The sequence below is a fragment of the Sciurus carolinensis genome, chromosome 13 (genome assembly GCF_902686445.1).
Source record: "Sciurus carolinensis chromosome 13, mSciCar1.2, whole genome shotgun sequence".
NCBI lineage: Eukaryota > Metazoa > Chordata > Mammalia > Rodentia > Sciuridae > Sciurus > Sciurus carolinensis.
In genome coordinates, this window is record NC_062225.1 from 12,419,731 (window position 1) to 12,442,764 (window position 23,034).

The 23,034-nt window shown below is 42.4% G+C and overlaps 1 protein-coding gene across 2 annotated transcripts in view; it reads right to left on the reverse strand.

The window, feature by feature from the left end:
- Nucleotides 1-23,034, reverse strand: part of Slc9a2 (solute carrier family 9 member A2) — a 93,928-nt gene that overhangs the window by 38,479 nt on the left and 32,415 nt on the right. For both annotated transcript variants that reach the window (XM_047522390.1, XM_047522391.1), the window contains exon 3: nucleotides 15,754-16,004. In XM_047522390.1, the coding sequence (XP_047378346.1) occupies nucleotides 15,754-16,004 (251 nt within the window). The remainder of the gene's footprint in view (nucleotides 1-15,753; nucleotides 16,005-23,034) is intronic.

Here is a 23,034-nt window from a genome sequence, read left to right on the forward strand (position 1 = left end):
ACACACACACACACACAGGGTAAAGCCTTTGCATAGCTGAGGGGTTATCTAACATCAGCCCAGGTTTACAGCACTTTAACTATGTGCAAACACTTTGTATGGATTGTGTCAGTTAAACTTCACAGCATGTTTATGAGGCAAGTTCTACTATCATTCTCGATTTTATAAATGGGAGAACAAAGGTGGACAGAGGATCAGTCACTCAAGATTACACAGCTCATAAATGGCGGTGCCAAGGTGGAGAGCAGGCAGCCTGCTTGCAGGCCCGCGTTCACTCAAGACCACTGAACTCTCACTTTTCCCCCATTCTTGGTGATCCCAGTGGTCTGAAATGGGAGGGGTCCTCCTCTCCTCGCCACACCCGGGGTCACCCGTTCTCAGGCATGAGCCTGTCTGTATTCGTTTCCTATGACAGCCGTAAGAAACGACCACTGATGTAAGTTGTCTTGAACACAAATTTATCATCTTAGACCTCCAGGAGTCAGAAACCAAGAATCATTTTCCCAAGGCTGAATCCCAAGGGCTGTGTTCCTTCTTGAGGGTCCCAGAGAAACCGGTTCCTCACTTTTTCTAGTTTCTAGAGGCTGTTTGAATTCATTGATTTGCGGTCACATCACTCTGCCCTCCTAACCACATCTCCTCTGACTTCAATTCACCTCCCTTTCTCTCACAGGAATCCTGTGATTACCTAAAGTCCCCTGGATATCTCAATTCAACCTCCCCATCTCAAGACTCTAATTTAGGTTCATCTGCAAAGTCCCTTTTGCCCTGTAAGGGAAGATCTTAGCACATTCCAATAATTAAAATATAGCCATCTCTGGGGGCCACTAGTTCACTGTATTTCTAAAAATTTTCATTTTCAATATTTCAGTTTAACTTTTCTTTAACCAGATGATAATAAGGAAGTAGGATTTCCTAATAGAAAATAACAAGGGCAAAAGTTAGATTAAATTAAGAATCTGAATGGGAACAAGTTTCATAAAGACTAGATAAACACAGCAACTCAAGTTAGTGAGCTTCTCAAATGTTGAAAGTAGGAAATCAGTAACAGGTTTATAATGGTTACTTTGCCCCTGGAAATTGTTTGTTTGTTTGTTTGTTGTGGTGCTGGGGATTGAACCCAGGGCCTTGTACTTGTGAGGCAAGCACTCTACCAACTGAGCTATATCCCCAGCCCCCCTGGAAATTCTTTAATCCTATGCAAAAGATATTTCAAAGGGGGTTTACTGTGACATTGTAGCTTATAGACAAATATGGAGAATAAAGGACATGGAAGTACCCATTACCCAGCTCTGCCCTGTCCCTTTTTCATAATTAAACAATGGTGGCAATCAAGTTGAGACCCTTGTTCCTTCCTTCTTTGCATCAGACCGTCTGGTTTATACCCTGGACCAAATGATTAGCTGTGTAATCTTGGGTAATGAAACCTCTGTCTGCCTTTGTTCTCCCATTTATAAAAGTGGGAATGGTAACACAATTTGCCCCATAAACCTGTGGAGAGGTTTAACTGACATGACCCATATGACGTGTTCACACCTACCTGGCACACAGCAAAGGTGCTGTAAACATGGATTGCTTTTAGATAAGCCCTTGTTTCTCACATCCCTCTTGGATTTTGATTTTTTGTTTGCTTGTTTATCATGAGAAAACTAACATTCGCCAAGTTTGAGAAACAGTACTTTTGTGCATGTGCTAAACCCTTCCCCTCTGAAATCAGGTGCCCATCATTCATTGGGCAAGAAGTAAACCATTCAGGCAAAATCTCATCTTCAGTTCACTACACGGGCAATTCAACAAACCTCTCTAGAAATGATTGAAAGCAAAACTTTGGTGCAGGAAAAATAAATGAATAAATTTTACACAAATATTCACAGGGTCACCTTCCATGGCTCTGTAATTTTAACAAGAGATCAGGAAAGAGGCTCCTGCTGGCCAGACACCCTGCTGTAACCCGACACAGTTTCCTACCAGCATTGCTTAGCAGGGAAGGAGAGCTAGGTGGGTACCAGAGGGCCTGGCACTCAGCGGTGCCTGTTCAGGAAGCATGTGCGGTTCTACGGCACTGAGGCATATGAGGGACTGGGGGCAAGTGTTCCACAAGTCTCCTTCTTGCCTGTCATGTAAATCTGACGCACACAATCACTCAAGCGAGGGTATGGAGGTCTTTCGATAGCAGAGGTTTTTGTTGTTGCAATCTACTGTGACCAGAAGTCAAAGCACCTTGCTTCGCAACCTCCTAACTACATAAACTTCAAATGAGCTAGGCCCTGTGCATGAGGGAGGTACAGGCAAAACATTCTCCCAGGAACAGAGAAGCATAAAACTTTCTCTCCTCCATCACAGTAAATTAGATTCCCCATCTAACAAATCACAAGACAATTAATTGAGTTGGCAAAAGGTGTAGGCTAGGGTGTGCCACTCCTTGGCTTTACTCAGTTTGGAGGATGTGTCCCGGAGTGTCCCTGGGGACAATTTCATGTCATGGCATATAACCCACTGTGGAGAAGTGAGATTTCCTCACCCCTCGTCATGTGAAGACTGCATACCTGAAGTTCACACCTTTTTATCCTCATTCTGTAACATCATAATGTCCACACCAAAATGATAGTCTAAGTGTGTTATGTTTTAGAAAATTCTAGTTGAGCTTCTTAACCCTAAAGTGTTCTTCAGAATAAAACTATTGGCCTTGAGTATTCCCAGAATTACCTTGCTCTTATTAGCTCACGTCCTTGAATCATCGGCCTCCCGCTCTTTCCATGCACGTTAATCTTTCCTAACCGCCTTATGAGTTGACCAGATTGTGAAGAGCAGTTCAATAACAACCAAAATTTTCTGAGCGTCTTTTCTAGGCCAGTTTCTGAGCTGGGGTCGAGGAAGATGAAAGCAAGCCAGACAGTACTGAAACTTCAAAAGCTCTCGTTGTAAGGCAAGAGAGAGTCACAAAGAGCTGCTTGTCACGCAAAGCTGTATGGGCTAGAGATGAGCAATGGGAAGGAGGCTTAGGAATGCCGGGAAGGGAAGGTCAATTCTGCCAGAAAAGGGGAGACAGATGTGCCAAGTCTTTATTAGCAAATTAGGACTCAGCAAGCAAGGAAAGGGAGAGGGAGGGCAACCGTCCCTTAGTATCTGCAGGGATTGGGTTCTAGAAGCCCCCACAGATACCAAAATCTGAGGATGCTCAAGTCCTTTATACAAAATGGCATACATATTTCCTACACACATCCTCCCATACACTGAGGTGGCTTAGACTACCTAATACCATGTAAATATATGCAAGTGGTTATTATACTGTACTGCCTAGTGAACAATGGCAAGGAAAGGAAAGGTTTGCACATGTTAAGAACAAAACAGGTATAGAAGTCACTGGTGGATTCTGCTTGGTTATTATTTTGATGCACTTTAACATAAATGTATGGTGATCATTGACATTTTAGAGATAGAGAATATTTCTGATCTGCAGTTAGTGGGACCCATGGATGTGGACCCTGCAAATACAGAGGACTGATTGTAATTCGATGAAAAGAATTGGGCTTGATCAAAGTTATGAAGGAAATGAAGAAACTGGCATTTTCAAAGACCTGCCTGCTGATTCTGCCAGCTGGAGGAAAGGGAGATGACATACTAAGAGGTGATGATGGAAATTAGGTGTGAGACAATGACATGTCAATATGTAATGTTTAAAAGCTTAAATTTTATTCTAAAGACTGGGGGAGAAAATGAGAAATTAGATCATTGATTATATAATTAATATCTACATTATAGGATTATCTGTAATCTCTATCTCTTCCAAGACCCAACTGGAAACTCCAATGAGAAAAAGAAAAGTATTTCCATGCTGAGTGCAGTGTCCAGCATGACTGCATTCTGAATCAGTAACCGCATGGAAGGATTGTTAGTAGGAATGGCAGGGTGCTGTGAAAAGATTTGTATTTTAGAAAGAGAACTCTGAAGGACGCGTGGAGGAGAAATTTGGAGGGGCATGGACCTGGAGGATGGAGAGTATTTGTTTCCCACAATGATTCCTCATTTTATCTTCAAAAATGCATTGCAGCACCTGGTCCATCTAACATTCCAAAACACGCCCATGTTTTGACAGGTGTCAGGTTCCATCTGGTGGGACCACATGGGGGTCAGTCATGTATAGAATTCACTGGTGGATTCTGCTTTGTTATTATCTTGACTCACTTTAACATAAATGTATGGTGATTATCACCAATTTAGAGATGGAGAAGCAAAAGCACTGTAATTAGTGGTTTTTGCACTCACCACCAATTGAGGTTTTCTTCATTCCTGTATCACTCAAAATACAGCACAGGGGGAAATCAGGCCAACTAATACCACCTCCAGAGTCTTCACGGGAAAGACAGGCTTTCTATTTAGCTGTTCTGCGATCTGACCATTTTCTGAATAGAAAATCCCAACCAATACTTTCTCTATAGTTCTGCAAGACTCCATTAGAGCTCAGGGAAGCCTGCCTTCTATGGAACTTCATTTTCCTTCTCTCAGAATGTGTACTTTGAGAGAGAATGAACCAGCATTCATCTCTGCTTGGCATGGTTCTGTGTCTAGTGGTACCATGTTCCGGTTCGGTAAGTGTTGGCTAGTATGAGGAAGGTCCAGAGTGCCTGGTTTAGGTTCTGATCTTCAGAATCAAAGGGATCAGGTGTCAATGTGGAAGGGGGCTGGTAAAGGCAGATTTCTGGTTGGGAACATAATACATAATACATGTGTTTATACATACTGTTTACATGCATATAGTGAAGAGACTATGCATATTATTTCCATCTGAAATACAAACGCTTTTTCTGTTTTTAAAGTGTGATCAATTCTCTAATTTCTGTTCTCAGATCAGAACTCTCTTCCTGGAATTTGAACAGCTTAGAGAGTTAGACCAATAAAGTGTTGCAAAATTCATTTGCTCCTCTTCCATATCTGTACATGATCTTTAAAATATGGATAAAATTACAGGAAACTATAGTTCAAATAATACATTCTCAATTAAAACTTTGCCAAATATGAAGGCATATTCAGTGCCAAGAACTAGCAATGATGAAGACAATTAAAAAACTTTCCATGTATTGATTAAAGTCAGGTCTTGTGGTGACTCAGTGTACACTGAATGTACTCAGAATAAAGTACTCACTCATGTGAAGTAAATTAATTATTCCAGGGCATGAACTTACTATAGAGTGAATTGCCTCTTCCAGGAAACCTGACAACCAAGAGAAAGCGAATTTGACATATGAGAAAATGCAAAGAAAAAAATTGTTTTTCAAAGGAGGACCCAAGCATAAAAACTGAACTAACTTTCTTGAAATACCAAAAATGAAATAAGGAAATTTGAAGTACCATAAATGTTGTATTATTCATGTAGTTGTACTCATTTTGGGGGGTTCTCTGGATCATTTTATTTCCTTTATAAATGCTTTCAGTGCAATTCAACTAATGTTTATGTATCACTTATTGGCACCTAAGGCAATCATGGTTTCATGGGGAGAGAACATGCAAAGAATCACAACTCACTGTCAAAAGTGTAATGAGGCGTGAGGCAACACAGGACCCATGGGGTTTACTGACTCTTTTGGGGGACTGGATGAGGAAGGCTTCCGAGGGCAGGAGATTTGGAAGATCTGGACAATGGGATTAAAATTCTCCAGGTGGACAACTCCAGGTGTATGTTGGAGGTGGACTGCAGGTGGGTTCTCCATATAAGTAACACACCGGTACCTCCAGGGTTCCACATGAGTCCTGGGAACATCAGCACAAGCCACTGCTTTCTGGAAGCTCTCACATGTCTATGAGAACAGTGTGGTCTGGAGACCGCACGATTACTGGAAATTCTTAGAAAAACACAAATGCCTGGTCCCCATCCAAGACCTTAGAGAACAGGGTCTCGGGCTGAGGCCTGGGATTCTGCTTACAACCATCTTTCCAGGTGATTCCCAAATACATCAGAGGGTGGGGAGAGCAAGTGGGGTTCCAGGCGGAGGGTATAGGAAGGAAAGGGAAAGGAGAAAAAAAGCTGAAGCTTGAATCATGTTATTTAAAGTGTTCTGGGAGGGTGAAACATAATGGTCAACATGGAATTAGAGACAACTATGGATTTAATGACACTCCATGAATTCTTCCTCCTGGGACTCCACCTGAGCATCTGCGCCCTGCTGTGCAGGGTCATTTCCTCCCTGCACAAGGTGTTCCTGAGCCCTGGAGCAGCTGACCAGCTGAGGGCTATGACCTTCAGCTTGTACCCTCACAGTATCATTAAATCTTATCAGTTGTGCCTGGCACGGGGTGCACACCTATAATCCCAGCAACTCGGAGGCAGAGGCAGGAGGATTGCAAATTCAAAGGCAGCTTCAGCAACTTACCAGCTGTATGCATACGTGCAGTGGTATAAAAAAGTTCTGGAAGCAGTCTGATCATGGAATCACCATAAAAGAGAAAAACAACAGTGTCGCCTCTTTACTCAAAGAGCCTGATGGCTCCCAAGTGCCTACACAGCAAGAGACCAGGTCAGCCCTTCTGGCCACCGAAGAGTTCAGCTTCTTGGAAGCAGAAGAGCATTTTTCCACGAGGTCTTCGATTTCCCTTCTCCCCCTTCCCAGAACGTCCTTCTCTGCATCACCGAGGATTCAACTCAAGCACTCTCATCCCCACCCCTTCCTTAGCCTTAGCTATAAAGGATCGATTTTCCTGGAGAACTTGCAGTGAACGCAGACTGGAATGGGCATCTCCAAGTGAGCTGAAGCTCACTGCCTTCTACTGAATAAAGGCTGTGTGACAGTCAAAACAGAGGGACTGCTTTTGGGACTGGTAATAGACCTACTTCTCCAGCCACAAGGGCTGGTCATATGACACAGTGTGATCCAATCACAGTTCTCCAAACCCCTGGACCAATCACAGTCTTTCCTTTGAATTTTTTTCTCAGGCACTGGCAGGCTAGATCCCACCCTACTCTCAGTGACAGAGGTTCTGAGATACAAAGTCCCATCCGTCCGTAACCCTGGTGTTATGCTTTGGAAGTGGCTAACCTAAAAGATGCCATCACACAAAGACAGACAATATTGACAGAGGTATGGTTCAGTGGACTTGGGAGACCCTGGTCCTGTCAGCCTAAAACCAGATCCACACCTGTCCTCCTCAGGAATTTATGTATTTAATAACTCAGTAAGTGCCCCTTTTCCAGCTTCATCTGGTTTGAGTCGGGTTCCCCTCCTTAACACAGAGCTCCCTTCTCCTGTTTGAGTTGGACTCTTGGCTGCAAGGACACCAGATGACTCAAGTTACCTCAAACAGCTGGGGATTAACTGAGAGGACGCATTTGGAAAGACAGACTCTTGGCCACTTGGCCAAGAACACTGAAAAAGTCAGACCCCGTGTTTGACTGAGGTAAGGGGAAAGTGGCAGCAGCAAGAAAGATCATAAGAGACTCCAGAACCTCAAGAGAGTTGCTCACAGCCTCTCCTCACCAAGGAATCCAACAGAGGAAGTCCCCCCGTGTCATGCCAGATCAGCTTCCTCTCTGGGTAGAGGACTGCCGAGAATCAAACAGAGGTTGATTAAGACAAGGGGAAGGAATATCAGTGTCCTCGGGGACCTACCATGTCAATGGAAGAGTAGGCTTTGACCCTCTGTGTCAGTCAGACTGCTGTCGCTGAAATACCCAAAACGAACAACCTAATGGGAGGAAATGTTGATTTTGGCTCATGGTTTCAGAAGTTTCAGTCCACGGTCACTGGGCTCTGTTGCTTTAGGCCTGCGTTGGAGGAGCACATCATGGCCCATGTGCATGGCAGAGATGCTGCTCACCTCACGGTGGCCAGAGCAAAGAGAGAGAGGGAGACAAAGAGGCAGAGGAACCAACACCCCCTTCCAAGCACTGACTTCCCCCAAAGGCCTGACTTCTTCCAACCAGGTCCCCCCTCTCAAAGGCTCCGCCACCTACCAATAACACCCAAGACTGGCAACCAAGCCTTTTAACACATGGACCCTGAGGGACAATTAAGGTCAAAACCCTAACAACCTGGTGGCTGAATTCTCTGCTCTAACCTTGTCACCAAGATGCTGGAAAATGGATTTAAACCTGTGCCCTCACACGTCATGCTCAGAACTCCTAGCTAGGCATTAACTATGAACTTCATTTCCGTCTCAGGTCACTGAAAAAACTATTTTAAAAGAAAAGGTAATTATTTTTCAGCAATGCTGCAATACTTTTCATTTCTCATTTATCATCTAGTTTTACATGAAGGACTACGTGTGAACAGAAAGTAATATCATTTTCTACAATATTCTTGAAACATAACCCAGCAGTGAAATGATTTTTTTAAGTGAATGTAAAGAGCAGTCAAGACACCGTCTTAGGAGCACCACCCTTGTATGAAAATGCCTTCGTTCTTCAAATGGATCTGGGAGACTCAGGTCTTCATTCAGCAGCAAATTGTTGAAGTTTTGTGTCCCTTAAATTAATCAGGCAAACAACTTGTTTTTTCCTTATCTGAAGAATTCCCAACTGTCCCCTATAATCTACACTAAAAGAGAACAGTCCTAACGACATGAAGAATGGCATCCATATTCTACCACTTCCAACCAACGCTGTCATGGGAACGCACTGCATTGATTTTCATCAGCCGATTACATTCAGAATTTATTGGACCTACAAAGTCTATCAAGGATCTTTTGAGAACAAAACTCTAGTGCCCTTAATTTAGAGCTTCTATTGTTCTTTTTCAGTTCACTGATTAATTACAGACAAAGATGCAAGAATGTCTTTAAGGTTGTGTTACCTCTTAGAAGATGAGGCAAGAAAATATATTATTTTGAATATGGAATGCTGTATAAGTGTGCAAAATAAGTTCACACACACACACACACACACACACATACTAGACACAAATGTACCCCAGCCCAGGGAATCTGTTTTAAAGAATTTTAAAGTTGTGAGAATCATAACTTCCCCACAAAGAGAGTTCCACCCCTCAGTCAACTTTTGAAGATGTTTCTGTCCAAATCCCTGAGGTCTGGGGTGTGGTTCGGCATAGAGGCTTACAGTGTGAGCAAGACCTGGGTTCCCTAGCACCTCAAATAACACAAAACAAAAACCCTGAATGTGGACTTTGGAAAACACCCTGCTTTTCTGAAGGTGGCTTTAATTTGTTGTCTTAATTACCGCAAGTCCTTTGAGAAGAACTCTCCCTTTGCCTTCGGTCTCTCCTTCCTTGTTCCTTCCCGGTCTTCCTAGAGAAATGTTCCTTACAAAGAGCATCCTGACTGCTGATGGAGGGGAAGCACTTCTCTGCTATTTGCCCAGGTTTTCGAGTTCTATTTTTTTCCTTTTACATTATCAATGGGAATAAAATTTCCTCCAAGTCTTCAGAAATCCAAACAGCAAAAAGTAAAGGTGAGTTCTACAATATACTGTCCCACCGAAATAGAATTAGAGCTGTGTGTGTGTGTGTGTGTGTGTGTGTGTGTGTGTGTGTGTAAGTTTCAATTTTCTAGTCACTGCTATTCAAATATAAAAAAAATTAACTAATGAAGTTAATTTTCATATCATATGTATTTAACCCGTGATAAAGATACATCATCATGTCAACACCTAATCAATCTAAAAATCACCAATGAGATAGTCTATGATCATTTTTCCTACTAAGTTTTACAAATCTGCCATAGGGTTAAATCTTAGAGCTTTATTCAGCTTGGACTTAATCACACGTCAAATGCTGAAAGGCCACAGCTGGCTGGTGGCTGACCCTTTGGACTTGTGGAAGAAAGAAGTAACAGAGGTTTTATTTGCTTCTCCTTTAAGGAACCAAGAAAATGCTATGTTCCTCAATTGAATCTATTCGATTAAATAGGTCAAACAATAAAAATAAGCGCAAATTATTTCATGAGTTATTTACAACCTTGGGCAAAGGCGTAGCATTTCAGATTCTTTCCTTCCTTTTGTACTCATTTGGTCAGTTTAGGCAGTGACACAAAGGAAAAGAGACAACAACAAGCTCTCTGTTCATTCTTGGTCTTTACTTTTTCCTGAAGTTATACAGAAAATTAAGGGATTTATGATGTTATAGTTTGGACCTTAAATGTCTCCCAGATCCCACGTCTTAAAGGCTTGGTCCCCAGTCTTTGGTGCTATTGGGAGGTAGTGGAACCTTTGGGAGGAGAGGCCTCATAGGTCACTGGGGCTGTGCCCTTGAAGCGGGTACTGGGATCCTGGTCTCCTCCTATCTCACTTTCTCTTCATGGCCACCGTGAGGTAGGCAGCTTTGCTCCCCCACATGCTCCACCATGATGGTCTGTATCACCAAAGGCCTGAAAGCGAGTCAACCAGCAGAACACTGAAATCTCTGAAACGGTGAGCCAAAATAAAACTTTCTTCCTTTTCAGTTGATTATCTCAGGTATTTTGTCACAGGAATTGAAAGCTGACTAAACACACATATTTTGTTTTTTTCTATTATTAATCTAATTTCCGACCTTATTTTACCATCCCACCACTTGTTTAGCATTTATGTTCAGGTGGGTATACCTGATTTTAAATGGCTTAGTTTTGCCAAATCACGGCTATAAGTGAAGATATGCACCATAATTAAAAGTAAAGTTCTTATTTTCCAGGGAAAGAGAAGATACACTGACCCAGTGAAGTACAGGGACCACTAAGGCAGAGATCTCAGACTATAGCCTTGACCCCTTCTGCCCTTCCATCCAACTCTCAGCCTGCCCATCTTCAAAAGATCAATCTAGTGGCTCCATGTGTTAGAAAGTATGTTATAAATGTTTTGCATAATGTTTTATGAATGGTCTGAATGTCATATGTTCTTCTTATTATTTTTTGCAGATCTTCATGAACACAACCTAGTCATTCTGGAACCTTCTAGCATACAGGGTAATGATTTCATATCATTGAATCTTGAAGAGATGGTCTCCCAAATGCCACAAAGTATGGGTACGAGGGACTAGGGGAGAAGCCCTGGCTGCACATATGGTGACTCTTGGCTGGAAAGAGCTTGTCTCCCTGAGTACACAGCCCTCATTAATCATTTAACCTAAGAGCATGAGGTTCATTTACCCGAAACTTCCCTAATCTCTCTCCCCCCGCAAGATAGATGCAAATCAACAGATGACCAGCTACTGGGTTTCATCAATCATTTCCTTGTAAAGATAAAAGGAGTTTAAGCCTATGTTGAATCAAGATGGTCTTTCAGGAACTCGTCCACCATATTTCCAGTCTTACTGACTCCCTGAATAAATCTTTTTATTTGCCCCAACAACTGGTACTCAAGTCATGGGGACTTTTCAAGCAGTAAGTAAATGGACTTGGGTTCAGTAACAAAGCTACGAGATAGATGGCAATTGTCCACTCCACGAAGCAAACCAGGAAGCAGAGGGAATAAGATCCTCACCCTTCAGCAGTGACTACCTCAGCCCAGCCAGTTGGACCTTCTTCTTAGACCCCATCCCTGAAACTCTTATTCTGGAAATTTCTATTAAATTCTCTTTTTAAAAATTTCTTGAAATATGTTTTTTTTTTTTTTCCTTTCATTGGGCTGGATTTGTGCCAGCATTGGAGACCCAGGGTACTGGTGTAACCATGCTCAGTCACCCTGTGGCCATGTTTTGCACATCTGGACCTCTGTTCACACATTCATATAAAGGGACCAATAATCACTCTTTTCCTACTTTTTTTGGTAATAACGTTTCTAGAATAATCAAGACCATGAATAAAAAATTCCTAGAAAGTACCCTTTCCTTTAAGGGAAGAAAGACTATGACATTATTAATCCATAAAATCAAAATTCAAAAATGTTGGGCAGCTATTGTTTTATGGGAAGGAGAAATTAGTCATTTTTTAAATTCATGGGGTGTATCAAAGAGAAATCAGCAGTCCCTAGTGGACCGCAGGCTGCTGCAGAAGCTGAGCATACCTCTCTGCAGGACAGTGCACCTTCAGTGTCCAATTAATCAGAGCCCAGGGGACTGGGAATGCCCAAAAAGGAAAATGAACCTTCCTTACTTTCTTATCTATATACAGATCTGATTTTCGGGAATCACTTGAGGCAGCTGCCAAGGTCCTCGAGTAAACAAAGTAAAATGAGGTAAAATCCCCCATTGTCTGTCATGGATTGTCAGTGCTTTGTCTCTGAATATTTTTCTGAACGTGAAGTCTGAAATACATGGGCAATGACAAGAATTTCTGAAAGCATTAACTGGGAGTCACCCCTATGTTCCTGGAGACAGTGCTTCAATACTGGAAGGTGTCTAATGCTGTGGATAGGCAAAGTTTCTTGTCTGGGGGACGACAGAAACTGCCCCTTAACTTCAGGTCTCATGCTATTGAACCAAACTCCGAAACACACACACACACACACAAACACACACACACACACACACACACACACACACGAATGCACATACACTTTTCCCTGCTGCGATGATCAACTCTACTGAAGAAATGAGCAGAAAACTATTTTTAAAATCAGGATTTTCATCTTCCCTCTTCAAGTTTGAATCTAAAACCCTCCTGAAGACACAGTAAAACCTGAGCAGAAACAATTCCTTAACATTAAATTCGGTTCTGAAGTGCATATTCGGAAAGACTAAGTAGGGGAAACCAAATCGAACTGTGCCCAGTTCATCTTCCCCAAATAGCTCAAAACACAGATGTGACCCGGTGGCCTACTACTCAGTTCACTTGCTGTCCGTGAAACACATTTAAAACCAAGGTCTGAGGACAACTGACAGCAGCCACAGCAGGCTGTGTGCATATGGGAAGCACGTCCCTTCCCACATTGCCAAGGACATCAAGACACAAGTCCCACCCAGGGCTTCCCCTCCCTGAAAGACTGGCTGCATAATAAACCCGAAGCTAAGTCTCCTGTCATACAGAAGGAAGTTCATTTTTAATCCGACTCTTTTGTGAACTGCCTTCTCATGAAGTGATCTCACTACAGGACAAGATCCACCCAAGGTGAGGCTTGTGTGCAGAGAGAACAGGACCCAAGCTGGAGGGCAGCTCAGTGGGGGAGCACAGACTCCAATGCACGAGGCCCTGCGTTCAATCCCCAGCATGAGGAGAAGAGAAATGGAAGGAGAAGGAAAGACGGGTGGAAGAAGACAGGGGTGCAGAGCAGGACAACAGCAGACAAGACTCAAGGGGGCCAGGATTTACAACATTACGCGAATCCTGAGCAGGCTTTCTCCAGACTCGCCCGCCTCCTCTCTCTGCCAGTTTTCCTTTGGGCTGCTGCCCGTTTCTCTCAAGCTCCTCGCCACAGGCATCTTCGCGCCCATTAACCTTAAAATTTGTTTTTCAATGGCAAGAAAAAGAGTGCAATTAGCATGCAGTATGATAGGAATTTCTAAATTTGGTACAATTTAAGTCTCCTCCAAATTACTCATTCTCTAAGAGGTGTGTAGGTATGTGCAATTTTAATGGCATCATTAAACTGGATTCCTGGATCACATGTCCCAAGGTAAATACAGTAATTACAATGTGGAAGTGCACACGACTCACTCCAAAGGGGGGGGGAGGTAGCACGTGCAACTGTGATCCACACCACATGGAAATATCATGCGTTTCCAGACCTGAATAGCGGGTATTGATTCCCTGGTATTAGAAAAGAGCATCACTTCTGAGGACTAAGGTAGACCAGTATGACTCTGTCCCTTCATTGGCTCTCACAGAGTAGTGAGTATCGATGGCAACTCTAGACACAGAAATGTTTACCTCTCCTGTAACATTTTCTATAAGGGTTCATTCATTGTTTTGGTGCACTAGGTATAAGGACAATATGATTCGAATATACTCAAGGAATTTTCTCCACCCTATGTTGTAAAGTATAAGTTCTCTTTGAAGTCAGAAGGAAAGGTAGTGTTTAGCATCCGCCCACAAACCACAGCAGAGGATTACCTGTGCTGGCGAAAGCATATGACTCTATTTGTCTCTGATTTCTGAATTTGCAGTACGACTGAACCCTGCATCCTGCCTTCATGAGTAGCCAGGACCCGATGCTCATGAGCTTTCTGACTCCAGTCAACCAACTTTGGGCCTCACTGACATTTCTCAGGCACCAGGATTCCAACCTCGTCCAGTTCTTCCACTGACTTCCCATACTGTGGATCTTTAAAGAGTGCAGCTCCTGCCTTAACATCAGGTACAATGACTCTTTCAGATAACTGCTCTTCAAGTGTTCTAGAATGTTTACATATGCACAAGTCTAGGAGTATACACCAAACTCTGCACCTCGAGGTTCCTACACAGTTTCTAGAACAACACTGCTGCAAAATTAGAAACTGAGTCCCACGCTCACACTCTTTTTACAGACCTGTGACTAGCTGATCTCACATTGTCAATGACACTCTTCAAAGAACGGAGAGGAAACTGGAAGTCACACAAATGATATGAATAGTAACCAGGAAGACATTTCATTACTGGGTCAAACTGGATTAATATGTTGCTTTATTTAGGTTCTCTGTGAAACAGGACACCATCCAAACTTCCACTCACGGATTTCATGACAATGTGTCCCACTCTCCTTGTGGAGGGGCCTAGATTTCCTCCACCACGAACCTCATCTGCTTCTGATGCAAAAGTATAAGGTGGAAAACAAGATCATCTTTCATCAAAGCATCACATGAATCAGTGTAGGAGAGAAAAGTTTGGGAAGAATGAGGACTCAGTTGACAGTAGCAGAATTCTAACTGCATTTAGCAGTCCTGTCTTATGTGGGGCTGCACATAAATATGTGTTCAAATTTTTAAAAAATGTAGAGCTGTTTCATTATTCATTACTAAGGTGTTCTCACTAACCCTATGGAGAGTGTGACCATAATATTCTAGGCTTCTTTTGAGAAGCCACATAAACATCCACACCCAAGGAGTAGCTGGCTTCAAAGCAACATGCTAAAGGTCACAGGGGACTCCAAATGCTACCACTCTTCAGTTCATTTAGTTTGTTTGTTTTTATACCCAGGGTCACCTAACTTCTGAGTCACCTCCCTAGATCCCTAGTCTCACCCACCTTTTTTTTTTTTTTTTTTTTTTTTGAGACAGGGTGTCACTAAGTTGCTCAGGGTCTTGCTAAGTTGCTGAGGCTGGCTTTGAACTTAGGATCCTCCTGCCTCAGCCTCCTGAACTGCTAGGACTACAGGTGTGCACCACTGCACCCAGCCATTAACTTAATTTTTAATAATAACATCTTGCTCTATAATCAGAGCTCAATATTCTAACAACTAAGCTAAAATTACATGACCACATCCCTTTGTTTCTCTGAATTCTGCTTTCAATGATTTTAGCTCTTGCCTCAGTTCAAATCTGTTACAGAACATATTTCTACCACTAAGATTATTCATATGGGTAGACAGAAGCAATTCCAGAACTTGTGGAACAGTTTGTGCTATGTGACCTTGTTAGAGTATTTTACAGCCTCCCACATGGATCTCACTCAATGGCAATCAACCTCATGAAATTCTGGTGTCTGACCAAGGTCAACCCCAAGTTTATTGTCACATTTCATATGAAACTCAAGAGATGACTTTAAGGTAGCTTTCCATCACGGCCCCAGATCATATGAGCATAAATTTGACTGAAGAATGTTTTCATTACTTTATAACAAAGGGTAAGAAAAATCTATTTTTAATTTTTCTTAGAATAAGAAAACTGAGTCTTTCATAAAACCTATTCATGTTAATATCTTCTCTTTGCATGAATTCAATGGAAGGTACTGATCAAGGGCTTTCAGCAAAGAAATACTTACGCCATGATGCCTGAGAGATGGAACATTTCGGCGGTGATGTAGGACAAGTAGCTGTACAGGAAGACAAAGAGCGGTTCAATCACACGGATGTTGTGTGTGAAGCGGGTGGTAAATGCTGCAATAAATCCCAGGAAGATGCCAATCAGCACGCCGCCAATTCCCACCACGAAGAAGTTCGCAATTCCCGCAAACACGTCAATGGTCTCAATGGTCTTCATCTGGCAAAAGGACTTGAACAAGTTGTAGAGGACCTGGGGGAGGGGAGAGAAAGCACATTGTCAGGGCCCCCCGGGATCCCCTCTGCCATCCTGGGCCCGGACGACCCACCTGGCCTTTTAACAGGGACCCTTCTTCTGTGAACCCGAGAGGATGACAGGGGGCACTGGTTGTGTAGCTACTTGTCACAAAGCTTAATACTGTGGTTTTAAACAAACACAAATCTTTGATGAAAACGTGCCGTCAGGAAAACCACTTCTAAAAGTCAAGGAGAGGCGATTCCAGGGTTATGACCCCCCTTTTCTGAAAGCATTCCCTTTAACAGTGATCACCTGAAAGAGTACTTTAAAGTACCTTTCGCCAGCTGGCATGCCTCCGTCACGTCTCCACTGCTTGGGGAGTCACGTGTCACAGAGAAGCTTATCAGTGCTCCTGGGGCTATTAGCAAGGTCCTATCGTGGAGTCACTCCAGGGAGGGTGGAAGGGACCCACGCATCAGAAGTACTCAACTGAAGAAGTCCTCCTCCCAGGTCACCAGGGTCCTTCCTCACTCAGTATCCCCTCTCCTCCTGCCTGCATGAGACCTAGAGGAGTTTCTTAAAGCAAAGAGGCAGCGTGTGTGTGTGTGTGTGTGTGTGTGTGTGTGTGTGTGTGTGAGAGAGAGAGAGAGAGAGAAAGAGAGAGAGGGAGAAAGTGCAAGTGCTGGAGATTCATACATATTTTATATCTCTGAAATAATGAGTCCACACTGTTGTTTGGTTTCGTGGTTTCTCTACATGGGGTAGTTAAGGTTTCAGGAATGTTAGGCACTTCATGTGTTTGGACCTGGGGAGGGTCGGGGTGTCCTGAATGGGAAAGGATGGTTTGAGTCCTACCATTTTTTTTTTCCTACAAAACCAGCAAGTCAAATACAAGTTCAGCAGGTTTCCTGCAGCTTTTCACCATGATATTTACAACCCTGAGAGCACCTAGGATCTTGGGGAGAGCCAAGTCACAAGGCCACAGAGGCTGTGCTGTACTTTCATTTCAACTCTGAGAAACTCGAAATTGACCCAATCTGTCCCTGGTCAAACAACAACATAATGTCAGAGGCAGTATTAAAATGCAAGTCTCTTGACCTGGTTAAGGTGCTCAAGGTTCAACCACGGCCCAGCCTGTGTCCTGGCAAAAGCCACCTCACTAGTTTTCTGCTCCACTTGAGATAATTTATATAGCATACCACATTACAGGTTTGGCATACTTTGTTTTCTCTTTTCTCCGAGATTATAAATTCCTTGGGGTCAAACATTACCTTATGATGTACACCCTCCATGTTACCTAGTACATTCAATAAACGTTTGTTGGTTTTGAAAAAAGTGGATAATTCTTGAGGAAGCAGTGGGCATTTCCTTTCTCCTGATTATTGATATAATACCCAAGAACATTTAGTATCTTACCACCAAGAAATAACTTGAAAGAAGAACAAAAGAGCATTCCACCCTTAAGGAATTAAATATTTTGAAGACATCGTCATTTGCCAAATATGGACAAAACTGGTTCCAAGTAGTATCTGCTTCCTACTTGCAGTCAGAGGCTGGCTGCAGGATGGGGTCACCACAAGGGCTTCCCGAGAGAGGGTCAGAGATGTGCCATATACCCCAGGCCTCCAAACTGCCAAAGCCGAAGGCGACAGTCACAAGCATCTTGGAAAAAAGAGAGGAGAGAGATGGTTTTCCCGCCATTTTGTGATCCGCTGCTTCTACCCTGACAGTGTCCCTCTCGTCCACTTGGTCATGGCGGTTCTCCCTGGCTCCAGTGTTCCCTGCCTCCAGCTTTCCCAGGAGTCTTACTGCTCCCTTTTAAATATGCCCCCTACAGTCACCCCAAGATACCTCCTCTAAATGCTGCCCTTCCACTTTCTACTTCCAAAATTAAAATCTTTGACTGACTGTCTCTGGAAGGCCTACTATTTTCAATATACCTGGCGCACCTTTAAAAAATTTTTTTTCAAATTTTTATTTCTTTCCAACACCCTGGGAAGTCTGGGTGAGGATTTCACCGCTGCTTCAAGAAACCACATCATATTTATTCATTCCTGCCCTAGACTTTCTTTCCTGTTTTCCCTTGGCAAAAACTTGGTCACTAAACCTGGGGCAACTCTATTTATCTCTTAAGGCTCAGGGGGAGCTGCTGTCTCTCCCAACAGCCCTCCTGGATTCTTCCGCGACCCTTGCAAGTCCTCCCTTCACCCTGACCTGTCACAATGCGCAGCCAGCTGTATCCCAAGCTGCTCTGTGCTTTGCAATACGCCATCTTGGGTTGATGGTGCTGCATCTTGAATGAAGACCTCATTCACACACAGAAACTCCTCTTCACACACAGAGCCCAGGGCTTAAGTGGGTGTCCTCCCCCTGTCCCTCATCTCCCTGTCCCTATCCCATCTGGCACTCTGATGAGGCCCCCAAGGGACAAAAGTGCTCAGGGCCACAGACGAACGGACACCAGCAGGTGGTCATACTTCATCCTTCCAAAACTGTTTTCCTGGCGACCCAATCCATCGTTCTATCAAAGGTACACTCTACTCTAAATATCCCTGTAGATGCTATCTAGAGTCGCAGGTCCTTTACTTTCAGCACACCGGACAGAAGCTCCAGTTTGATCAGTCTATCACCTGAGATGTCAGCTCCATGTCTGAAGAAATGGCTTAGGTAGAAACATTACCTTGACAACCAGAATGCCTTCCAGGACCTCCAACTTGGTTTACACTGAACCTGACACCAGGGGATCAGCACAAGAGAAAATCATTTTACTTACAACTGCCTACATTCCCCAACTTAGTTCATTCTACTTACATCCTTTAATTCTACCCAAGGAAATTTATGCAGAAACATGCTTTTGAGTCTTAATGTATACATGTGTATTATGATATATGAGGGCTGCTAACGTGTCCCTACCAAGTCTGTGTAAAGATGGACCCAACTTGACACCTGTATTTTTAGGAGATTAAAATTCCAGTAATGCCTTTGCTAAATTCCATAATGGGCTAATTAGACAGCTGAATGCTTTTAAATTGAGATAGAAGTTCTGTTTGTTATGATTATTCCAAAAATTATATATATATATATATATATATATATACACACACACACATATATATAAATTGGGAATTATATATTTTGAATTTTGATTTAAAATGTGCACATGTAAAAAGCAAGGATGCAAACTGCAAATACAGTTTTATTAAAGTAGCTGTATTCCAGAAAAATGGGGTTCAGGTCACTTCTTACATAAAACATAAAGGATAATCATTTTTACATAATGAATTTTAGATCTATTTTGCTATATGCAAAGTCAAAATTAAATTATATGTGGCCACTGCTTACCAATCTGCCTCAAAGATTCCACCTCGGAGCCCACAATAACTGGCCCCTGGGGAACACCACGGCTTCTGTCTCCCAGCAAGCACTCCTGAACCAAGCCTAGTTAAGAGTAGAGAACTAGGAAATGCTTGAGGAAGCTCTTTAAGACTTCTTGGAAAACTTGTGAAACTTCTCAATAGCTGCATTAATAGGTTCTAAGAACGATGTTGGCGATCATGGCATCTGGCTATGGAATACTACGTAACAGGACATCTCAGACAACTGAGAACCCGAAGAATTTCCAGATTTTGAAAAGTTTTCATAAAATATTAACTATAAGGGACAACCCAAAAATCCTATTTAGAAATTACACATTTATTGTTTGCCATTTTTTTCCGTTAATCTATGATAGCCCCGGGCAATACCGTGAAGTTTGATCTACAATGTATATATGAGAAATTTCTCTTGCTTAGAGACGTTTCTATACTAGAATTTCTTCCTTTGACCTTTCTGTCTCAGTATTCAATTCACTGTGACCAGGAAGAGGTTAAGAGCTCTAAAGATATTTCTAGTATTAGTTCTCCTTGATTTACCTAAATTGTTCCACCTACAACTCCTTTCCTGTAGGCATCGAGATCCACATTTCAATGCCTTCTCCTAGTCTCTGAGTTTCTCTCCTAGAGATGAGGCCCTCATCTGGAGATAAGACTGGAAGAATGAATCAAAAAATCCCCCATAAAATGTCTCCACCCCTATTCTTTGAGGATACCTGAGTAGAAGAAAAAGTAGTAATTTTAACACCATTGTTCTCATCATTCAATTAAGTACAGAATCCCACCAATTCAGTGAGAGAAACATCAGGTAGTTTATTCTGGGGTGTTAGGTAGGGAAACCCTGGGTCACACCCTGACGTCCTGTGGTCTGGGTTCTGAGGGCATGGTGGATGATGTCAAGCCAGTGTCTGCCACATACCAAGGAAGGCTCTTGCCACCGGAGCCGTAAGAATTGTTCTGATGTACTGGTTCTGTCTGTGGTCAACGGCTTCCACCTCTAAACCAGCCATGTCCTTTCTCTGTCCTTGTCCTCCTTCCTTATTGGAAGGGCAAGCTCCCTGTTTGGCCCTCTGCCCTCCCAGAGCCAGGTCTCACTCTCTCTCTGTCCGTAAGTCCACAGTTGATGGCTTTGTTCCACTGACAGGAAGCACAGGACATGTCACCAGATTGCCCCCTGCCTTAGCACACTCTCAACAGGGACTTAGCCTGATCTCTTCCTGAAATATGATTCTGGAAAATCTTACAGAATGGACGAAGGTGCTTGAGAAATTTTCTGAGACGTAGGGAAGCAGTATAAATGGGAAGCATTCTACAACTGTGTCCCCCTAAGAGCACAGCTGGGTTCCTTTCTCTGTCCAGCCCCCTTTTCACTAATAAAGTCATTCCAAGCAATTCCACATGCAAATGTCCACACTCTCCTTCAACAAGGGTAAAATTTACATGTCCAAGTCACTGTGGAAAACTCAATGCCTGAGGTCACTGCAATGAATTATAAAAGCTCTTTAATATTGTGGCAGTTTCAAGTTAAAATTTAAAATTAGTAAATTAATGACTAATTACTGTTAATAAATAAGAGAATATATGAGTTGGGTTTGGTTACATGAGTGAGCTAATTTAGCTATCTTAAAATTATGGTCAATAATTTTTATTATCTAAAAACTATGGTCAATAAACTATCGATAAATTATTGTCTACATAGCAATATCTATATAGAATCACCAGACAGCCAGGCACAGTGAAGCAAGCCTGTAATCCCAGCAGCTCAGGAGACTGAGGCAGGAGGATCTAGAGTTCAAAGCCAGGCTCAGCTAAAGCAAGGCACTAAGCAACTTGGTGAGACCCTGTCTCTAAATAAAATACAAACTAGGGCTGGGGATGTGACTCCGTGGTCAAATGCCCCTGAGTTCAATCCCTGGTACCCCACAAAAAAAGAATTAATGTACATCCTTAGAGATGATATTTTACTTAGTTTCAGTGATCCACGTTTGCAGTAGAATATAACTAACAGAGAATAATGGTTTCTCTGCAGGCTTTTGGGTCAGTAACATTGTAAGAATAGGAGTTAATGGAAAGGATATTTAAAATTAATTTATTTAAATCATGCTTTACTTAACCTCTCCCTGTCTCAATTTTCTTATCTGCAAAATGGGAACAATATCTATTTCATAGGTTCTTACAGAACTGAGCAGATGGGAAGCATTCACTAAAGGCTAATGGTTATCTTAACCGTTACCCCTACTACAACATTGCCCGTGCTGGCTAATTGATTTACTAATCCAGGATCATTTGGGAATCTCTAACTCCTAGAGGAAGAGCCATCTGCAGATCTGAGGGTGAGGGGAGATGTGTCCTCATCCTTCCTTTCCACCCTTGCCTAAGTTTGGAAGGCAGGGTGGTGTAACTTGTGCTAACCTTAAGATCAAAACAGCCTCCGAATCTAATTTCATGGCAATTAAAAGAGAATTAAAAATAAGTTTTTCGAATAAATACCCACTCATGGAAAAACAGTGAGGACCAGAGAAGTGCTGGTTGAGTAGTGAACACTTGGCAAAAATTGTCATTAAGATTATTAACATGATATATACACTGCTGTCAACTAGAGAACGTCACTTAGTAGGTATTGCCATTTCGCAGATATTACAGCATCACACATGGATGGCATTACCTCTCACAAAGACTTCTGGGATCTGAAGTGTAACATTGTGATGAAAGACCATCACATTCAAAATCATAAAATGCTAAATCATCAGAGGCACAAAGGCCACAGTCACATCTATGCTCCTCTGGGGACTAGGCCCTTGTATGAAGGTACCAGTTACATACTTTGTGAAACCTGGTACATCATGAAAAGGAGGGGCCAGTTGTACAATAATAAATCAGCACACTACAGTGACACAGCCACATCAATGTTGATAGCAGCTCAATTCACAATAGCTAGATTGTGGAACCAACACTAGATGCCCTTCGACAGATGAATGGATGAAGAAACTGTGGTATATATATACAATGAAATATTACTCAGCCATAAAGAAGAATAAAAGTATGGTATTTGCAGGTAAACAGATGGAGTTGGAAAATATCGTGCTAAGTGAAATAAGCCAATCCCAAAAAAACAAAGGTTGAATGTTTTCCCTGATAAGTGGATGATGATATATAATGAAGGTGGGAGGGTTGGGGGGTGAGAGAAGAATGGAGAAACTTTAGATTATATAGAGGGAAATGAGGGTGGGTATGAAAAATGGTGGAATGAGACAGACATCATTACCCTATGTGCATGCATGATTACATGAATGGTATGAATCTACATCATGCACAACCATAGAAATGAAAATTTGTACCCCATTTGTATACAATGAATCAAAATGCAATCTGCAAAAATAAAAGCAAATAATTTTTTTAAAAAAATAAGCAATAAGTTTACAAAAGTATGAGGAATTTCAAGACAGAGACACCAGAGTATTAATCTAAGTAAGGAGTTGTGATGCTGTGATATAAATACTTGGTCTTTGTCCACTTTCCTGGCATACATCTTCTAAAATGCTTGGAATCCCTGAAGTGGATGCTAATGATTGATGGCTGGTGGCCCCAGTGTGGCTTCAGGATGAGCACTGGTCACTGGAAAGACCAAGGTGGGATTAAAAGGTTGGGACTATTAGCTTCAACCTGTGAAGAGG